Raw genomic sequence first — 21,788 nt, 5'->3', positions numbered from 1 at the left:
ATAGGAGTGGGCCTCCCAGATCCCTCCACAATAAGGCGGGACCTCATTTTGGCCTTGGGATTATAGGCACGAGCTACCACACCCAGCTATCAATCAACCCCACTCTAATTACCATATAAATGTACACAGAAAGTGAAGGCTAGCAGTCACCCTGAATTTGAAGGTCATTCAGGACCAGGCATCTTTGCGAGTGGGAGCACTCTGGGTGATTACTTTGTGCTCTGCCTCTCCCCCAGGTTTTCTAATATGCAGTCGTATTTTTCATCAAGGAAAAGAACAATTTAAAGAAAATAAAAATATTGATTTTTACCTATGAATTAGGCAGTTTGTTAATAAAAACACTACAGTTTTGTTAAGGAACTAGGGTAAATGGATTTCTAATGACAGTAAAAATTATGAGTGATACTTTCTCTATGGACTTGGCAACATAAACTAAGATTCTTAAATATACAGGAAGCAGAAAGTATGCTCAGTGTAGCTCAGTAGCAGAGTGCTTGCCTAGAATGTGCAAGGCCCTGGGTTCAACCCTCAGCCCCTCAAGTAACAGAAAAAAGCAGCACATTCAGGGCTGGAAACTAAGCAAAGTATTGGGGATGAGTATACACAAGCACAGAAAGCTAATGCTCATTTTGAGTGCACGGGCTTCATTTCTACACTGCAAGGTTCCTGACAGGGATCTGTACTTATAATTTAGTATGAGAGTGTATGCTTTTTCTCTAATGCCACAAAGTGGAAGTCTTTTTTTTTCATATTTTTTTATTAAGAGATTTTCTATTCATTTTGCATACCACAGATTCCCCTGTCCTCCCTCCTCCCGCCCTCAGGCCTTCCCTCCCAACACACAGCCCCATTCCCACCTCCTTCAAGGCAAGGTCTCCCATGGGGAGTCAGCAGAGCCTGGTACACTCAGTTGAGGCAGGTCCAAGCCCCTCCTCCCTGTACCAAGGCTGCACAAAGTGTCTCACCATAGGCACTAGGCTCCAAAAAGCCCGCTCATGCACTAGGGACAGGTCCTGATCCCACTGCCTGGGGGCCTCCTACACAGTTCAAGCTAAACAACTGTCTCGCTAGTTGTCTTTGTACTTTTTCCAAGCATGGTCTTGATATCTCTTTCTCATAGAATCCCTCCTCTCTTTCATTGATTGGACTCCTGGAGCTCCGCCTGGGATGACCCGGCCATGGATCTCTGCATCTGCTTCCATCAGTCACTGGATGAGGGTTCTATGATGACAGGGTATTCAGCCATCTGATCACCAGAGTAAGCCAGCTCAGACACCCTCTCCACTACTGCCAGTAGTCTATGGTGGAGTCATCCTTGTGGATTCCTGGGAATCTCCCTAACACTCTGCTTCTCCCTATTCCCATGGAGTCTTCATTTATCATGGTATCTCTTTCCTTGCCCTCCCACTCTATTCTTGTTCCAGCTCTATCCTACCGCTCCCCTAAGCTCTCGTCCCCCCTCCCTTGCCTTCCATTACCCCCTCCTCACCCCCAGTTTGCTCATGTAGATCTCATCCATTTCTCCATCGCTGAGCAATCCATGCATCCTTCCTGTGGAGCAAGGGGAACACTCCTACACTGTTGGTGGGAATGGAAATTTGTACAGCCACTTTGGAAATCAGTATGGCAGTTTCTCAGAAAATTGGGAATCATTCTTCCTCAAGACCCAGCTATACCACTCTTGGGCATATACCCAAGGAATGCTCAATGGTACCACAAGGACACATGCTCAACTATGTTCACAGCAGCATTATTTGTAATAGCCAGAACCTGGAAACAACCTAGATGCCCCTCAACTGAAGAATGGATAAAGAAAATGTGGTACATATACATAATAGAGTACTACTCAGCAGAGAAAAACAATGACATCATGAGGTTTGCAGGCAAATGGATGGAACTAGAAAATATCATCCTGAGGTAACCCAGACTCAGAAGGACAAACTTGGTATGTACTCACTCGTAAGTGGATACTAGATGTAAAGCAAAGGATAACCAGACTGCAACCCACAGCTCCATGGAGGCTAACTAGTAACAAAGTAGAAGTCTTAAGAGAAATTCACTCTTCAAGGTTGAGGCTGGAAGCAAAATTGCCTTAAGGTGCTTGAATGTGTCCTAACTGCTCCTCACCTCTTCTGGTTCCTAGCTGTGGTCCCAGTGGGCGTTCTTTGGCTAGCAGTTGCTAAACCACCCCACCACTCCCTCTTAGAGGGGCCATCTTCCATGGCTGCCTTTGCTATGTCCTCTCCTCAAAAGGACATCCTAAACCAGTATGACTACTATCTAATCACAATTACCTTTTCTTCACAAAACCTGAAATATGTCACTTCATATACATATACACACAAGATGTGTTTTCTTAAAAACACCCATCTCAGCCATAACTCTGCCTGCAGCCCTGGAGTAGCGACTGCTCCTCTGGGTGAAAACGAAATGAAGTAGCTGGCTTATGTGTTCTGTGCTATGCAATACAAAGTTAGTACAGCTCCAGGTGTTCAGGGTAACGAAGGCACAAGACCCTCCACAATGAGAGAAGCTGTTCGTTAAATGTTTCCAAAACTGCCAAAATGGCGTGAAGTCAGAAAAAATTCTATGTCCAAGGGCTAATTATTGATTTCCAAAATGAACTCCTTTAAGAGGTGAGGTTAGTAGGTCGGTGGTGGCACACACCTTTAATGCCAGCGCTTGGGAGACAGAGGCAGGCGGATCTCTGTGAGTTCGAGGCCAGCCTGGTTTACTGAGTGAGTTCCAAGACAGCTACACAGAGAAACCCTGGGGGTGAGTGGAGAAAGAGGTGAGGTTTGTCTTTCTAGTCCTTTTGGAAGTTTTAGGGGTATAAGGGGAAAAAAAGAAAACACAAGTTTAGCATAGGGTGGATGTTGCTATCTAGACATGGGCTTTAACACTTAAGGCTCCTAAAGAGCTATTTCCTTTTTATGCAGACATCAATATCAATGAACAAACAATGAACTGAAAATGAAAATATGACATTTAAGATGCTATTATAAGTACAAATATAGAAAATTCCAAATCCGTGTACATCACTGAACCCTAAGTTTGAGGCCAGCCTGGGTGACAAAGGCCTAATAAAAACATACAAATCAAAAGCATTTCTTCTGAAGTACATATTTCTTCTAAAGTACTTTGAAGATTTATAACATGGTTTCTTTTATAACTAGAGTGAGATAAATTATATATAGAACTCAAGTGAAAAATTACTGTCATGTATGGAGGCTGACATCATGGGTAGTCAAAGAATATGTTTAATAAAAAATAATTAAACTTCCATTTGCTCTATAGAACATCATAGAAAGTAATTTAATAAATTACAAATGACTTTTTAAGACGTTTGCTCAACTACAGAAAGCAAATTTAGACTACACAAAACACAACTGGTAAATATTGCAAATGTCCAAAAGAAAAATTGGACTAAGACTTGAGTCATGAAACCTGAAACAAGGGCTAAAATACAAGGCAACACCAGCTATAACTCTTTCAGTAACTACCAACACATACTGGGATATCCTTTCAACTGCAGCATTAGTATTAATGTAATTCCATCGACTCTTTTCTTCTAACCCTTAACTTTCCATTTCCATATCTGAATGTTTGTCTTAGCTGGCACCTGGACAACTTTCCCCCAATCAATCTACAAAGAAACGTCTTGAAACCCAAGAGAATGTTTAAAGTTAACACTAGCCTTAATGCTTTGAAAACTGTAACTGCCTTATTACATACAGAAAGAGAATCACTAGGATGTTACCCAAACTTATTAGACCATAATTAGGAAAATACTTTATCTCATAGATTTTGCTATAAATTAGATTTTAATGAAAGATCTAAGTTTTTTAACTCCTTTTTTTCTTTGAATTGGGAAAGACAGGAATAAAGATCATATGGGTAGACCTAGCGGTAGGAGGGGAGATGGTTGGTGCTGAAACACTCCACTGGCAAACCAAGGTAACTGTCTGAAAAACTTTGGCTATTTCACGGGTGTGTTCTAGTTAAACAAAAGTGCAATACTGCAAAGGGAATACACTAAATATGCACTATATCATTTTCATGATGAAGAATTACTACCCACTGCTCCTGGATGGGCATTACAGTGACTATTGCTAAAACATTGCATAAAGAACTATCAATTCAAAGGACTATTTTGAGAAAATACAAAATTAATAATACAATCCCAATGGAACTTATATAATTTGGTAAATACATATAACATTGTCTAATAATGGGTTACATTTTTACATACAGAAACATAATTTACTGGTAAAGGTCTTGGGAAACCCAGTACAATCACTTAGTCCATGACAAACAACAGCTCTATTAAAACATACTGGAAGTTAGTTTTCCTATAGGAGAGAACTGGGGTACTCCTCTGAAATTTACCACCTTGCAAACTTTACCATGATTTACTTAGACACCAGGAAAATGCTAATATTTATCTTTCCTTAGAATGTCTAAGTCCATTCTAATTGTTTCTGATTTGTATAAAGGTAAACCTTGGACCTCTACCGTGTCAGAATGATAGCAGCTTTAGCAGGAGAAATGATATCACAAATCAAATACCAGACAAATTGTACATGATAAAGGATTGTAAAAAAACAGAACAGAAGCCTTGGACTTCATAGGTATAGTTTGTACATCTTTTTGAGATTAGTCAAAGTGCATTTTCAAAGTGGGCAGCTCAGCATTTATTATAAACTGATAGCCCAACACTGATTCTGGGTAACATGCTGTCTTCTTACTCCTAGAAACTCAATTAATTCAAACTATCTGCATATTACTTGACTACTATTACCTGTTATTTTGGAATATTTCCAGGACATAAGACACAAACAGAAACCTATACGAATAAAGCAAACAAACACTTTCTTGTACATGAAGGGCGCTCTATTGAAAGTTCTCAGTGGTGTTTCATGAGTTTGCCTTTCTGAACCCTGGAAACAAGACATTATTCATCTGAGACATAATTATTTGTAATAGGAGGCCAAACTTCGAAAAGTTTTAATGTATGTGTACAGGGTGCCAAAGCCATATGACACAAGATTATTTTATGACTTCATTTTTACCGAATTCTGAGTTAAGCACAGTAAAATGAAAGTCATATTCCTTGCCAGATTGACATGATATATAGGATGTGTTTAAAAACCCCTGAAAACAAGTACAGAATTAGAAACGAATGTAAACTTCCTAAACTAACTCAGCTGAGGTAACAGGTAGCCAGATAAATTGGCTGACTGGGAAACTTATTTCTTCTTTAAAACATACTTGTACCTGAATTGGAAACATCAGCAGTGCATCACGACACTAGAGCATTTTCATGTAATTAAAGCAATGGATGGTGATGGAGAGTCTACAGCTTTCAAGACATTCATTAGCTGCCCAAATTATTGCTGAGTTTTCATCTGTAAATTATAGGTGTCAAGGAGGCTGTAAAACTATATTCAAATTAAATCAGTAATATGCATAAAGTATTCTATGTTCACTGCAAATATATTAAATATACAACTCTTATTGAGCATCATTTTCATAAAATTAAGCCCCAACAAAATTATAATGCCTTTTGTTGTAACTTTATACGTGTATGTATCTGATAGTACATCCGAGTTCAGAAACTTATGGATCTTAAGAAACAGGACATGCAAAAACGTCTCTGAAAGCAGTTTGCACTTCTAAACAAACAACTGAAATGTTCTGTCAGTAAGTTATTGATGCACTCAACACCGGGATATTTACAGTTAGTAATTAAAGAAAAGGTAAAATCAGTTTAGGATGAAGTGCAGAGTCCCCAATCAATCTTCATTGCTTGAGTCTGAATCCTCAGATGATGATGATGTGCTATCAGACCCGGAAGAAGCTTTCTCTGAACCCTCATCTGTGCTGTTTTCATTGAGAGGACTGGGCTCAGTTTCCCCTTTCTCTTCCTGATCTCTAACTCTGGAGTCTTCTTCCTTTATTTCTACCGACTTAGATGAACCTAAGTCACTAGTTTTGCTTTTCTGTATATCAAAAGTATTGGACTGAGACAAGGTTGGAATATGAAGATTAAGGCCTGGAGTGAGCAGCATCCCTGGGTAAAGTATGTTAGACAGCAACAGTGGGTTAAGAGCTATGGGCTTGGCAGCTGCAGCTGGACTCAATGCAGCTGTGGAGGAAGTTGAAGGAGAACCTGACACACAGCTTTCTCCTCCGTTCTCTGAACTTTGGCTCTCTGTCCTTTCTTTTTTTCCTTCTAGCTCCTTAGAGTCATTTCCTTTTTTTTCTTCAGCCCCAGATTCTGCAGTCTTTGACAGGAGTCCCCCCATGCCCAGCAGATTTGGTAATCCAGCCATTCCTGACAGCAGCATGGGGAACACAGCAGCCATGTTTTTAGTCTCTCCTCCAGAAGACAGGCCAGCAGGCATGCCCATTAAGCCTGCAGTCACCTGCAGCGACTGCAGACTCTGCAGATTTTGTTGTAAGGCCTGCAGAGCTGTGAGGTCCACACCCGGAAGTAATCCATTGGCCGACAAAGGATTGCCTGGCACACTGCTGGCCGGGGCAGGGGCTGTTGCTGGAGCCTTGGCAATTCCACTTTTAGGCCTTCTGCCCCGCCTGCTGACTTCCTCTCTCACAACAGGACCAGTGAGGATACGGTCATACATACTTTCTGGAAGAAACCCCTAGAGAAAGTACATACTCATTAATAACAGCTACATAAAGATGAAACCAGCTTATCAAATAGCCTATTAAGAGGTAGTATTCATAAACTTATTCTGTATTGATATGAAATAATTATGAAAGACATAACTTTTTTTTTTTTTTTTTTTTTTGGTTTTTCGAGACAGGGTTTCTCTGTATAGCTTTGCGCCTTTCCTGGAACTCACTCTGTAGCCCAGGCTGGCCTCAAACTCAAAGAGATCCGCCTGGCTCTGCCTCCCGAGTGCTGGGATTAAAGGTGTGCACCACCACCGCCCGGCAAAAGTTGCAGCTTCAACCAGCTACCCCCTAGCCCCATTTTTTAAATCATTAGAAAGAGGCATTTACTTTTCTTTATACGGTAAATCTTAAGTTTGTAGGACAGAAAACTTAAGAACCAAAGAAAGGCTATCAAGCATATTTTCATAACCCTTTCTTGGTGCACATCAGCACCTGTTCAGTTCCTTCAGATCTGGGAAAGCAATACAGGAAGGACAGGGGAAATAAGCAAAGGGTTGAGGTTAAATTGAGAAGCCTCAAACCAATCTTGACTGTCACTTTGGGATTAACGTAAACACAGCTAAGACACAAAAGGTAGATTAAAAGGGAAAAGGCATTATTATTCATTATTATCTGGATACTATGGGGGCTTCAATGCCTGTGTATACATCTATCACTTGTAAATGTTTGATAGGCAGGAGGCATCATGAATTTATATTATATTCAAAAGAGCTTGTTCCATATTTGATGTATAACCACATATTGGTGATGAGCAGTTAAAAAAAAAAGAAGGAAGAAAGATGAGGGTTAACACCTGGCTGGGAACAGTAGTGGCACCTGCTGGAAGACAGTGACCAAGCACAAGACAGGTGGCCATCTGGGTTGCTTTCATGTAATTATCCTACGGTTTTCTAGGATACAAAACTCTTCCGAGTTTCATTTTATAACCTCCACAACAGCACTGTCCAGCAGAAATGCAATGCAAGTCACACAGGTAGTTAAATTTTCTAGTGGCCAAATAAATTTTCATAATGTAGGCTAATGAAATAAAACATGACATAAATATTTTTACTTCATTATGTAATGTATAAAAATTGAGATATGTTATATTTTTTCTAAACTAAGCTACTAAGTTCCCCCAAAGTGTGTATTTTAAAACAAGCACACTTTGAGCCATGTGCTTAGTGGCCAATCTGTGGGGGTGCAGATGTAGGCAGTAGTTTAAGGAGAAATCTGATGGGACTACTTTTTGTTTGGTTTTAATTGGTCAACTTCGTTTGATCTTTAAAAGCATTATGGCTCACTGCAGAACACACAATAATAAATACAAAGAGAACAAAACCATATTTCTCCCACCACACAGCCATAGTGCTGCTAACATTGAGAGTGTACAATGCATCATTTGCTTTCAGACTTAGGACTCTCCCTACCCCTTTCCAAACCAAAAACATAGTTACACTGAATTTAGTTTCATAGCTTGCTTTTCTACTTGAACATCTATAGAAATAACACAGTTAGGCTTTAATAGCCCAAGATCTTAACTATTAAGACACTTAGTATATTGTTAATATTTCAATATTTTCTCTCTTGGCACCAGACATTGTTTCTTTAAGTTATTTTTGAGCCAGGGTTTTTCTGTATAGCCCTGGTTGTCCTGGAACTCACTCTGTAGCCCAGGCTGGCCTGAACTCACGGAGATCCACCTGCATCTGCCCCTGTCTCCAGAGCACTGGGATTAAAGGCCTGCGCCACCACCTCCCAGCTCAGTCATTCTTCTAAATCACAATTTTTAAGTATTTGTATAGAATTCCAATATATAGATAGCCCATTGGTTTATTATCCATTTTGTTTGTTTGTTTGTTTGTTTGTTTGTTTTCGAGACAGGGTTTCTCTGTGTAGCTTTGGAGCCTGTCCTGGAACTCACTCTGTAGACCAGGTTGGCCTCAAATTCACAGAGATCCATCTGTCCCTGCCTCCTGAGTGCTGGGATTAAAGGCATGCACCACCATCGCCCAGGCTTATCCATTGTTTTACCGTTATACCATAATGAACCCAGGATGTTGCACATATCTGTAATCCCAGTACGCAGAAAGCTGAGGTAGAACTGTAGTTCAAAGCCAGTCTGGATTATCTACAGAGATCCTGTCTATGATGAATATTATTATATACATTTCTTTGCATACCTACTTGATTATTCTTTGTGGCACCATCCAAATAATGTTTGCAATAAAAAAAAGCGTGTATGGGAGGGATCTCTGGTTTGGCATTCTACTCTATCATCAATTACACATTTTGAAAAATGAAAACTGTGAACTGAAAGCTATTACCACATGTTCATGAAATTCTTATTCTGAAAAGGATGTTTAGCCCGAGACATAATCAAGTGGCTCTAATCTCTAAAATGGTGTATTTGTAAGATACTCACAGATTGCTTAACAACATCTCCCCATTCAGGAGCTACTCCATATTCTGAATTTTCTTTCAAGAATCTACATAAATCTTTCAAAGGAGGAGCAAATGCACCTCCAACCTGTAAACAAACAGAGAGAGATGAACAGTTTAGACAGTTAACACTATTAAGTATGAAGTTATTTATTTGATTTCTGATATAGAATTTCTTTAAAATATGTATTTTTGAACACTCTTCAACAATCTGTATAATTACATAAGAAAGGATAACTCCAGTCTACACAGACTACTGAAATACTATATAAACACGTTAGCTTTTGTCCTCTGCTTATCTTTAACTGTCAACTTGGCAGACACAACCTAGAACTACTGACAAAGAAAATCTCTACTGAAGAACTGCCTAGATCAGACTGGCTTATGGGCATGTCCATGGAGGATTGTCTTGATTGCTAATTAATGTAGGAGGATCCAGCCCACTATCCGTGGCACCATTCCCTGGGCAGGTGGTCCAGAACTGTAAAAAGCTAGCTGAGCATAAGTAAGTTAGCAAGCAGGGACTCAAGTGTCAGGAAGCATTCTTCCAGGTTCCTGCTGGAGCTGCTCGGCTGAGTGCCTTGGTCAGGGATGTTTCTGTAGACTAGCAAGCAGCCCTGCCTTTGTGTTCTTGCTTCAGTTTCTGCCACAACTTCGCTTGATGATAAACCTATAACTGGAAATCAAATGCTTCCTTCCCTCAGTTGCCTTTGGTCACAATATCTGTCACAGTGACAGGAATGAACTGAAATAGAAATAATGTAAATCTTAAATGTTTTAAGTGGAATAACTAGAGTAGAAAATGAAGAACTACTATTCATGGCGCACTTAAAAGGCAAGACAGGCAGTCTAGCCTACTTTCAAGTATACCCTTTGGAGTCAGATTTCCCAGCTATGGAAACTCAGGTAAATCAGTAAAACTCTTTTGTGATCTATAAAATGGGGTGACAATAATATTTCCTTCCAAGTGTCTGATGAAGATAAAATGAAACAATTCAAGTATTTTACAATATCTGGCTTAATAATATGCCAAGTACTGGGCTAAGATCATTGCATTTACTTGAGTTCTCAGACATCTTTTTGAGATAGTATTTGAGATAGTATTTCTACTTTCAAAATGAAGGACCTGAGCATCAGAGCAGTTATAGTTAACTTTACAAAGCCATCTAATAATGTCAAGAGTTAGGAGTCAGTTGGGGATTTAGCTCAGTGGTAGAGCACTTGCCTAGCAAGCACAAGGTCCTGGGTTTGGTCCTCAGCTCTGGGGGGAAGGTGGGAAGGTGGGGGGGGGGGGGCGGGGAAGAGTTAGGAGTCAAACCTAGGTCTCAGAATTCCATGCTTTTATTTATTCATTATGTATATTAACTAAATATATGCTTTTAAATTATAAATATCTTTTGTATATGATAAATTCAAGATTCAAATTAGTAATATTTAGATCAATGATTCTGACCTCCCAATTTAATGTCTCTTTGCCATCTAAAAGCCGTTGGAGCAGTCAGTTCCTTCTTCCACACCCCACTGAAAACATATGCATTTTATCTTTCTATCTTGAGTCACGTTGGGAACTGAACTAGGGCCTGTGAAAGCTATATAAGCATTCTATCACTGGCTATATCCCCAACTGATAAATATATATTATATATTGGCAGGATGTACATTCATTTATTATTGTCAGTGTATCACCCATACCTATAAGCATTCTCATCTAAAATTCTTATATTCTTTAGTCTCTCTGATTTCTGTTGCACTCTGCTCTTTATTAAGTTTTAGGTTAAAGTGGATTTACAACCTGTAATTCAATCTCCAGAAGGCCAATGCAGAAAGAATTCACTGAGTTTGAGGCCAGTCCAGCCTACACAGTGAGCTACAGTGTGAGACCCTGTTTTACACAAAACAAAAATAGCATAGCATAACATAAACTCCTCCCCTAACACTAAGTGGATCTATTAGAAAGATTCTTTTCTTAGTAATTCATCAACCTAACCCTCATCTTAGAGACAAGAGAGAACCCTAAAATCAAGGGAATGAACAGAATTCCAGAAAATTTACAACATGAACATTTAGAATATTTATTGCCAGTGACATGGCCCAGCAGAAAAAGGCACTTGCTGCCCAGTCTGACCCGAGTTCAATCCCAAGGACTTACATAGGAAGGAAAGAACTGACATGTGCATGTTGTCCTTTGACCTTTGTACACACAAGTATTTGGTATTAAACTTAACAAATTAAAAACAAAAACAAAAACAAAAGCATTCCTTCTCCTTAAAACTGGCTAAGAAGCTGCCAGGTATGGTGGCACACACCTGTCACCTCAAGACTTGGGAAGCGGAGGCAAATGATCATAATATCAAGGGTATCTTCAATTACATGGTGAGTTTTGAGGCCAACCCGGGAAACATGAGACCCTGTCTCAAAAGACAAAATCATCATCAACAACCCCCCTCAAAGAAAAACAAACAAGCAAAACCTCCAAACTGGCTGAGGCAAATTAAAATATTCAGTAATGTGAAATTTTGTTCATTGAGAGTCTCATTAGAGTGTAGCCCAGGTGTATTGGTGAGGGTTATCTAGAAGAACAGAACTGACAATGAATCTAAACACACACACACACACACACACACACACACACACACACACACACACACACACACTAGAATGTGGCTGTGGTCCAGCTAGTCCAACAATGGCTGTCTACCAATAGAAAGTCCAAGAATCCAGTAGTTGCTCAGTCTATGAGGCTGGATGTCTTAGTCTTTAATTTACACTGGAATCCTGCAGAAGTAGACTCTAATGCCAGTGAAAGAATGGACTTACCAGTGAAAGTTGAGGGCAAGCAGGCAAAGAGAGAGAGCTTCCTTCTTCCATGTCTTATATACGTGCTACCAGCAGAAGGTGTGGCCCATATTAAAGGTGAACCTTCCCACCTCAAAAGATCCAGATTAAAAGTGGGCCTTCCCACTTCAAATGATTTAATTAAGAAAAAAAATCTCTCACACATGTACCCAGCTGCTTGGGTTTTAGTTAATTCCAGATATGGTCAAGTTGACAATCAAGAATAGCCATCATACCACGCAAACCTCAAACTTCCTGTGTAACTCAGGTTGGCCTAAACTCATGATTCTCCTGCCCAAAGCTTTCTAAATGCTAGATTACAGGCTTATACTATCATGCCTTATTCAGTAATATGAATTTTTAGCGTAAATGTAACAAAACACATCTTTTTTGTCTTTTGCAGGCAGAAAATACATGAAATTGTACTGCAACATTTCCTTATTCTTTCTCTAAGACATCTGTGTTTTCACTCTACAATACTGCTTATGCTGGATAATACCAACCAGATATAAGCCAAGGTCATCTGGAAAAGTGACCTCAACTGAGAAAATGCCTCTATCAGCTTGGCCTAGTGGGCATGTCTGTAGGGCATTTTCATGATTAACGATTGATGTGGGAGGACCCAGCCCACTGTGGCCAGTGCCAACCCTGGGCAGGTGGTCGGTCCTAGGTTGTATAAGAAAGCAGGCTGAGCAGACCATGAGGAGCAAGCCAGTGAGCAGTGTTCCTCCATGGTCTCTGCTTTGGTTCCTGCCCAAATTCCTTCAGTAATGAACTGTTACTTGGAAATCTAAGATGAAATAAATCGTTTTCTTCCCAAGCTGCTTTTGATCAGTGTTTTATCACCATACAGTACACCGATGCACCACCACAGGTGAATAAAGTGCACCTAGCAGACTGGGGACATCAGTAGTGCTTGTATAAATAATAACATCACAGCAACTGTTACTTTTTAAATGCTCTGTTTTAATGTGAAATTTCGTATGAGAAAATGTTTTTATGTATTGTTATCTTAACAGTGAGGCCATTTAACAGAAACCAAAACACAAAATGTCCAAGGTGAAGTAACTGATTATGAGCAAAGTCTTATTCTGACATCATGTTTTCTCCCCTATGCTACTGCTTGGTTATCATAACAAACCCCAGCATATTACAGCTATATGTACAAAGGATATCACAACTCACCTATCATTTACATTATAAGGAAAAAGAGACAAATCAATGTAGAAAAAGATTTTTTTTTAAGTTTCTTGAGACAGGGTTTCTCTGTGTGAGCACTGTGGCTGTCCTGGAACTCTTTCTGTAGACCAGGCTAGCCTCAAACTCATGGAGATCCACCTGCCTCTGGCTCCCCAGTGCTGGGATTAAAGGTATGTGCCACCACCGCCCAATTAGAAATGAATCTTACGAAGTCCTATCTGGTTCGGAAATAAGCTTTAGAAAACTTTAACTTGGGGGCTGGGTCAGTGGTTAAGCATGTTTGTTGCTCTTCTGAAGAACCTGAGTTTGGTTCTCAGCGCCCTTATCAGGAGGCTCACAATTGCCTCTAACTCCAGCTCCAGAAGATCTAACACCTTTGTTTGTCCTCTGCAGGTACAGTCACATCCCACCATGAACATATAAATAAAAGTAAATATTTAAAAAACCCAAAACTTCATAGGATTAGAAGCAGCCACTGTATGATGCCAAGGTTGAGAAAAGTCAGGGAAGCAGAGGTTGGACTCTACCCAAGAGACAAGGAGGAGAACATCAGAAGGTACACAAGAGAGCACATAACAGCTAGAAAACCTAGAACAACAGCAAAGCTAAGCAGGGTAAATGAGGAACAATTCTACACGACTCCACAGTGGAAAGAACCAAAGAATCTTCCAGAAGGTAATCTAGTCTGTCCTAGTTTAAAAAAAGACTGGCAGTCAGTCCTAACCACAGAATGAGTTTTCACATCTTTAAACCCTGTTGGGGAATTTGGCAGGACTCCTGCATGACAAATCAGCATGGGAGAAGCTAACTGGATTCTGTAAATCACAGAGGGCTACACCCCTATGCCATTGTGGGACTGAGCTACTCAGGGGGCTTGAAAATTAGGCAAGATTAGGATTTAGGGAGCCTGTAGACAGTCAGCCACAGCACATGAGGAAGTTTGTGATAGACTAGGGCTAGACGAAGACACGCTGAGAAGCTAAGATCATAGAAGGCCCAGGAAAACAAAAGTCTTTAACTTCACTAAAGCTCCCACCCAGCATGGACGCCAGAGGATGGACAGAGGCTGCTCCAATCACTGTTCTGAGGTTGAGGCCACCCACCCATGCCCCGTCCTACACCTTTACTATTATTTTCAATTTAGGGTTGTTTTATTTTTAATAATTATTTTATGTGGACAAGCGCTTTGCCTGTGTGTATCTGTGCAGCGCATGTGTGACTGGTCCCTGCATAAAGACCAGGGATCAGATTCCTTGGCACTGGAGTTTCAGATGGTTGTGAGCTACTATGTAGATGCTGGGAATGAAGTCAAGTTCTGCAAGAGAAGCCAATGCACCTTGTTGTGAACCATCTCTCTAGCCCCTCATTTTATTTTTAAAAGCAGGCTTATTGATTTTGATTCCTCTTGTTAAAGCTTCCCTCTGGTTTTGTTGATAATACCTTATCTTTACTATGTAGTCCTTTTTTTTTCCCGATATCTTATTGTTTTTTTCTCCTTCCTAATCATTCTTCTCTTATTTTCTGCTTCTTTTGCCTTTTATTTAATAGATTCTTCTTTCCTTCCGCTTTTCTCTACTTCCTCTAGTCTATTCAATTCATTCTATTTGCATTGTTATAATTTTTTACTTCATAAGTTCTTCTATGTAATTCTGACATTTGCTTTTCTATGGTTATTTGCTATAGTAGTTAGCTTTAGTTGATTTTAAAAACATTTCTGTGTTTGTGTACGCATGCCTGTGGAGATCAGAGGTCAGCCTCATGTGTCTTTCTCAATTATTTTCCATCTTATTTTTTGAGACAAGTCTTCTCAGTGAACCTGGAATTTACCAATTCAGCTACACTGGATAGTGATCCCTGGGGTCCTCCTGGGCTTACAAGGACAAATTGATATACTTGACTTTGAAGTGGGTGCTGTGGGATATGTTTGAACTCGTACCCTCATACTTAACCAGCAACCAACTGAATCATTTCCCTAGCCTGTTTTGCCTGCCCCCTTTCTTCTTCTTCTTCTTCTTCTTCTTCTTCTTCTTCTTCTTCTTCTTCTTCTTCTTCTTCTTCTTCTTCTTCCTTTTTCTTTCTTCCTCCTCCTCCTCCTCCTCCTCCTCCTCCTCCTCCTCCTCCTCCTCCTCCTCCTCCTCCTCTCTCTCTCTCTCTCTCTCTCTCTCTCTCTCTCTCTCTCTCTTTCTCTCTCTCTTTCTCTCTCTCTCTCTCTCTCAGCAGGGTTTCACTGTGTAGCCCTGGCTGTCTTGGAACTTGCTCTATACACCAAGCTGGCCTTGAACTCACAGAAATCCACCTGCCTCTGCCTCCCGAGCGCTGGGATTAAAAGGCTTACACCATCAGCACCCAGTTCGCCCCCACTTTCTTGAGATAGCACTTCATGTAGCAGAAGGGGACTATTTAGGGATAGGAAGTAGACCAATGGGGTTGGGGGTACACTGAATAAGGAAGGGTAATACAGAGGTGAATGAGCACAGTACAAATGATATACACGTGTGAAAATGTCACTAGAAATAATTATTTGGTAGTCTTACCAAAGTTAATATTAATAACAATATCTGAACAAGAAAAAAGAAAATGTTCAACTATTAATAATTTGTGAACAGTTAGCACAAACTAAGCACAGAAGTTCCACTCACCTATAAAGTAAATTTTGAAATAGTTTATTTCCATGTATCAGAAAATTATATAATATGCCTACTTGAGAGAACAAGATTAACTTGAGCTATCAGACAAGATTACACTGATAAAAATACAGTAAATTTATCATGGTAATGTAAAGGGTGCCACCTTTGAGTAAGGTTTCTCAACTTTTGGCCCAAGACCTATAGGTTGGTACCTCAGTTCTTCCTTGTAGAGGAAAGCAGCCTTCTTTCCCTTCTCACCCCTTCCCCACCATGCTGAGTGTGGATATCAAACCTCTGTCTAGACAGCAACCAATGTCCCCTGAGGGAATAAAATTATGGCCTGAAAAGAACCACTGCCTGAGATGAAGTGTCCTTGTACACTGCACAACCATAAGCAATTAATACCGCTTGGCCAGATCTGTGGAATGGCTTGCTTATTTCACTTACTGGCTTCATCAATAATGTGGGATTTGATATTAGACTACATCAAATTATCATGCATGTCTTTTCCCACAAATGTGCAAGGTTCAACCCATTCTCTAGTCTGTTAGAAAATAATGCATAATGCAATCGGTTTCTTTAAATGTGGAAACGGTGTGAAAGGGTAACAAGAAATAGATACCTTTCTTGCATTCCTTCTGTTAATCAGCTGCACACGTTCCTCTCCAGTGAGACTGTTGACATCCAGTTTGTTTGGGTTGCGGCAACGATGTCTTTTCTGTTTGGGTCTTCCTTCGTGAAGCTGCACTCTCTAAAACACACCAAGGAACACCCTGAAGCTGTGGCTCTCTTCAACACTATTCAGAATGGTGAGTGTGAGCTGACCCAGGAGCTTAGCCCTGTGGCTCTCTTCAACACTATTCAGAATGGTGAGTGTGAGCTGACCCAGGAGCTCAGCCCTGTGGCTCTCTTCAACACTATTCAGAACGGTGAGTGTGAGCTGACCCAGGAGCTCAGCTCTGCATGAGGTAAAAGCTCTTACTCTCTAGTTAGTCAGCTGAAAATTTTAAACTTTAAACATTTTAATGAAGTTTTACATTTGTTTCCAAATTTTATATTTGAAAATGACTCAAGGCCACTGTGCTGATCACTATTATGGTCCTATATGAAATTATGACTCTTGCAGTGAGTCTATGCCAGCTCTTCCTTAAAGGCTACAGAATATCTCCAGAGTGACACCTGACACATGGAGGGGTCACTGGTGCTAATGGAACAGTTTCCTCTGAAATAGTGTGTTATTTTCCATCACCTACATTTCATTCGATAAGTTTCTCATCTAGTAAATTCCAGGAGAAGCTCCTCAGACTTCCTCTGTGCTATGACCATTTGTTTATTTATTTGTTTTTGAGGCAGGGTCTCATGTAGCCCAGGCTGGCCCTGATCTCATTCTGAACCAAGGGTGTGCTTGAACGGGTGACCCTTTTGCCTCTGACTCCTACATCCTGAGATTACAGGTTTATGCCACCAAGCCCTGCTTCAACAATTGATAATTGGGTTAGAAGTTTTATACTACTTCAGCCTTTATTGGGTGTGATAAAGTACTTTACATCAGAATTTTTTTTTTTTTAAACAAGAGCAGATTTGAACTTAAAATTCTTTTTGAGCACTGGTACTACAGGTGTGTGCCACCATATCTGGCCTGAAATGATTCTTATACTTAACTATTTATTGAATGCAGAAAGGAAAGCAACACAGAATTACATTTTGGGAAAGATGGTAATTATTTCTTTCTGGTAATTTTCCTAACTATTAGGCAGAACACATATTTAGCACAAATGGATGAGAATTTGTACTTAATCATTATAGCTTTGATGAACCAAAGGGACAGAGTATACTAGGATTTTAAAACGGACTTACTGGGATAAAAGCTCCCAAGTCTTCCACATAACCTGGGTGCTCCTTAAGCCATCTGTCCAGGTCCTTTCTCTTCGGAGCATCATCTCCTGCAAGTCTTGTCCCATCTTTGAGATTAATAACTGGAACTGGACTTTCTATATCAGGAATTCTCTGAGGCTGAGTATAGGAGAGTGCTGGATTTATCCCTGTGGAAATCTGTGAGGTGGTTAAGTCTAAAGTAAACTGCAGAAAAACATTAAGTAACATTTTTACTTCCATGCTTTATTGATTATTCTACTTTTCATTCAACAGAGTAATTGTCACACACACACACACACACACACACACACAGGCCTTCTTATGCATTCCTGACTGCCCTGGACCTCACCTTGTATACACCAGGATGGCCTGAAACTGGCAGAGATCCTCTTACCTCTGCATACTGAATACTGGGGCCACACAAGTATTCTACCATGCCCAGATTCAACAGAGTCATTCTTTTTTGGAGGAGGAGGAGGAGGAGGAGAAGGATTAGAAGAAGAAGAAGAAGAAGAAGAAGAAGAAGAAGAAGAAGAAGAAGAAGAAGAAGAAGAAGAAGAAGAAGAAGAAGGAAGAGGAGGAGGAGGAGGAGGAGGAGGAGGAGGAAGCAGTGCCTAAAATTCTGCCAAGTCTTTTAAACTTAAATTTTTTTATGGCTCTTTGTCAATATTAAATTCTATTAAGATTCAATTTAAAAGTTTGGGAGACTAATTTCCTTATTAAAAATATGAATATCTTATTAAAAATATGAAATAGCAACTGTATACTTATTAGAACTGAACTTCAGACTTAAGGATAAATAATTTTAAAATAGTTTTACTTACATGATTAGGTGGCTTATTTCTGTTCAAAAAGAGGATGTCAACACCTTCTACATTCTTCCTCCTTCCTCGTCTTTTCTTTACTATAGGCTGGTTGTCTAATACCATTCCATTGGCACCAAGGGTTGACTGAATGGAAGTACCTAATCAAATTAAAAATGCAAAATTGTGACTCAAAACTTAAATGGTACATTACAACTTTTCTAAATGTATATGAAATTAGTTCTTTTATACCCCAAACTAAGAAGTTCTTGGATTTATAATGTATTAATTTCTCAATTTAAAAACTTGGAGATTTGTAATCTAGGTCTCTCCTTCAGTAGCTCACACTAGCCTCCCAATCCCATTCCTCCTACCACCTACATTCTGGGATTATGGGCATGTATCACCTTACCTGACTTGTAGTAACTCTTTACTGGACACTTGTATGTTGTTTTACTCAATTTACCACAAAATGTGACATCTCTTTCTCCTCCCACTTCATTTTACAGACGAGAAGGCTCAAAAAATATTAATGTTAACTGATTTCCAAAAAGTCCAGGAAGGAAGATAGATCCAGACTTCACATTTTCAATTATCCAATGTATTATATAAAATACTGCAATAACTACATAGTATTAATAATAATAATTGAGATTTTTAACATGGTTTTATACAGCTTTAAAACTAGTGTGATCATTACTAGTATATATTATATATCATTATCATTATATTCTTTAAAATTTTACTAATTTTATGTGTATGCGTGTCTGTGTGTATGGATGTGTACACATAAGTCCAGGTGCCTGTGGAGTTCAGAAGTGGGCACTGAAGCTCCTGGAGCTGGAATTAAGGCATTTGTGGGTGCTAGAAACAGATCCTCTGCAAGAGCTGTATGCAATCTTAACCACTGAGCCATGCCTTCAGGCTGTATATTTTTATTGCAAATATGAAATGTACTGATACAATACAAAAAGAAACATAACAGTAATAACTACATAAACTATACTTGCTATATAATATATAATATTTTATATATAACGATGATGTACTCTGTATAGTATTATCCATCAAAGAATTACTCATAGGGTAAAAGCTGGACAATTGTTAGCAGCAATGCCACTAAAACCTGCACATGATCTAAGTACTGACTGTATGTCATAGAGGAGCTTTCAGGTTAAGAGTGGGAATAATAAACCCACTTACTGTAGGCAAGAGAGCTCACAGCTAATCTCCATTTGTCCTCATGTTTTATTGGGGAAAAAAAAGAGCTACTTAACTACAAAACTATCACTGTAAAGCATATTTGGGAAACTTACACTTCATGAAACAAAAACATTCACTTGAATGTTCTTGCGGGGTGAGGGGAACATGAGTATGTATGTGGTAGATCTGGATGCACATGTGTGCATGTGTGTAGGCCAGAGATTGTCATTGGATGACTTCCTCAATTGCTCCCCACTTTATTTAATGAGTCCGAGTCTCTCATTGGGATCAGAGCTCACTGATTTGGCTAGTCTAGCTAGTCACCTTGCTCCCAGGATCCCCTGTTGCTGGTGAACAAGCACTGGGATTACAGGTGGGCAACCACACCTGCCTAGCTTTTATGAGGTGCCAAGGATCCTCAGGCTGATCTTCAGCTTATATGGCAAACGGTTTGAGTTATAGCCTCAGCCCTTCAAGTGCAAGTCTGACATGTGTGACACCTAGAAGATGATCTAAAATGGTTAACGGATCCACAGGAGACCAAACTGATGCCAATGAAGCTAAACTAGTCTACAATTTAAAAGGTGGAAATAACATCAACTGAAAACAGCAGTCAATTCCCCAATTGTAGGAGTCCCGCACACTACACTCATGCACAGTAACAGTTTTGATATGCTTCCAAGTATTATGTGGCAACCAGACTTAGTTCCTACTAAAGTAGAGTCCTTGGCCTTCTGAAATAAAGAAAATTCAACTCATTTATTTTCTTTAATTAAAACTAGTATTTCTGGGGGTAGTGTAGGTGATAAACAATCTTGAAACTCAACTGATCTTAAACATCATTCATAATTGTTGACAACTTAAGAAGAACACAGGTAGAAACAGGCTAAACAAGACAAAAACAGTGTTGAGCGCATTTAATACATTTTTAGTTATTCAATTTTATTTTAGGGTATGTTGCTTTTTTTGTAGGTATGTGTGTGAACTATTTGCATATCAGAAGAGGGTACAGAAACAGATGGTTGTGAGCCAGGTCCTCTGCAAGAACAAGTGCTCTTAACTACTGAACCATCTCTCCAGCCTGTCCAATGCATTCTTCACTGTTCACCGAGCATGCAACACATGGCATAGTGATGTATTCAGTAAATGTGCTGATTCAAGTTGCCACAAGGTTAGAAGGGTTAGGGTTAGGGATGCTAATTGCTTTCAAAATGCTATGATTTGCCATGAAGACATACATTGGTCTTCTACCAACAACATTACCATGTGACTTAAATCATTGTTTGAAGCATAAATATACTGTCTTACCAAAATGCTACTCTAACTTTTTTTGGGGGGGTGGTGGTTTTCGAGACAGGGTTTCTCTGTGTAGGTTTGTGCCTTTCCTGGAACTCACTCTGTAGCCCAGGATGGCCTCAAACTCACAGAGATCCACCTGCCTCTGCCTCCCGAGTGCTGGGATTAAAGGTATGCGCCACCATTTCTCAGCTGCTACTCTTAACTTTTATCTGTTAAAATCTACTTGAAAAAAAATGGTATCTCCATCCAAATACTGAAACTTCTCAAACCAAACTGCTATGATTCAAAATGTCATGTTCAAGTTCCAGCTGGGCTGGTGGTGAAGTTCAGTGGTAAAGTGACTAAGCATACATGAAGTGCCAAGTTTGAACTCCAGTATATACAAACACACACACATGCATCATATATGCATGTTCTAGGAATTAATAAGATTCAATGGTATACTGACTACTTTATAAATGTTGAGAGAGGTCCCCAACACTAAAGAAAGAAAAATGAATTTTTGTTTCAAAAGTCTATAAAAGAAGATTTGGAAATGGAAAGGAACATCTCATTAATAAAAAGTTACTATCTGCATATTTACCTGATGCTGGCATAGATTTTGGAAAATTAGCAAGGCTCGTCTCTGAAGCACTCTGGAGCTCTCGAAGTCGAGTAAGGTACTGCTGCTGGCCCAGGGTACCATCTTCACCATCAAATGGTCTTTTCTGGGCAAGCCCTTGCTTCTGAAATGTCAACTTCAAACCACTTTCCTATTAAAACAAACAAACAAACAAACCAAAACCATTATTAAGATAAGAAATGTTAAAGAAAACCTTACTGT

General features: G+C 39.6%; 1 protein-coding gene across 6 annotated transcripts in view; it reads right to left on the bottom strand.

The window, feature by feature from the left end:
• Positions 1–3,237: 3,237 nt before the first annotated feature.
• The window catches only part of Chd9 (chromodomain helicase DNA binding protein 9), a 151,701-nt gene continuing 133,150 nt past the window's right edge, over positions 3,238–21,788 (bottom strand). For 4 of the 6 annotated variants that reach the window (XM_059264532.1, XM_059264535.1, XM_059264533.1 and 1 more), the window contains 6 exons: positions 21,549–21,717; positions 18,485–18,624; positions 17,643–17,864; positions 16,408–16,536; positions 9,107–9,211; positions 3,238–6,665 (listed from right to left, as the gene is read on the bottom strand). In XM_059264532.1, the coding sequence (XP_059120515.1) occupies positions 5,796–6,665; positions 9,107–9,211; positions 16,408–16,536; positions 17,643–17,864; positions 18,485–18,624; positions 21,549–21,717 (1,635 nt within the window). In that variant the 3' untranslated portion in view covers positions 3,238–5,795. The remainder of the gene's footprint in view (positions 6,666–9,106; positions 9,212–16,407; positions 16,537–17,642; positions 17,865–18,484; positions 18,625–21,548; positions 21,718–21,788) is intronic. The other 2 variants (XM_059264536.1, XM_059264534.1) reach the window with 1 other exon arrangement.

This window comes from Peromyscus eremicus, chromosome 5 (genome assembly GCF_949786415.1).
Source record: "Peromyscus eremicus chromosome 5, PerEre_H2_v1, whole genome shotgun sequence".
In the NCBI taxonomy this organism is placed as follows: Eukaryota; Metazoa; Chordata; class Mammalia; order Rodentia; family Cricetidae; genus Peromyscus; species Peromyscus eremicus.
The sequence above is the reverse complement of the archived record's forward strand: the minus strand, read 5'-3'. Positions and strand labels throughout refer to the sequence as shown.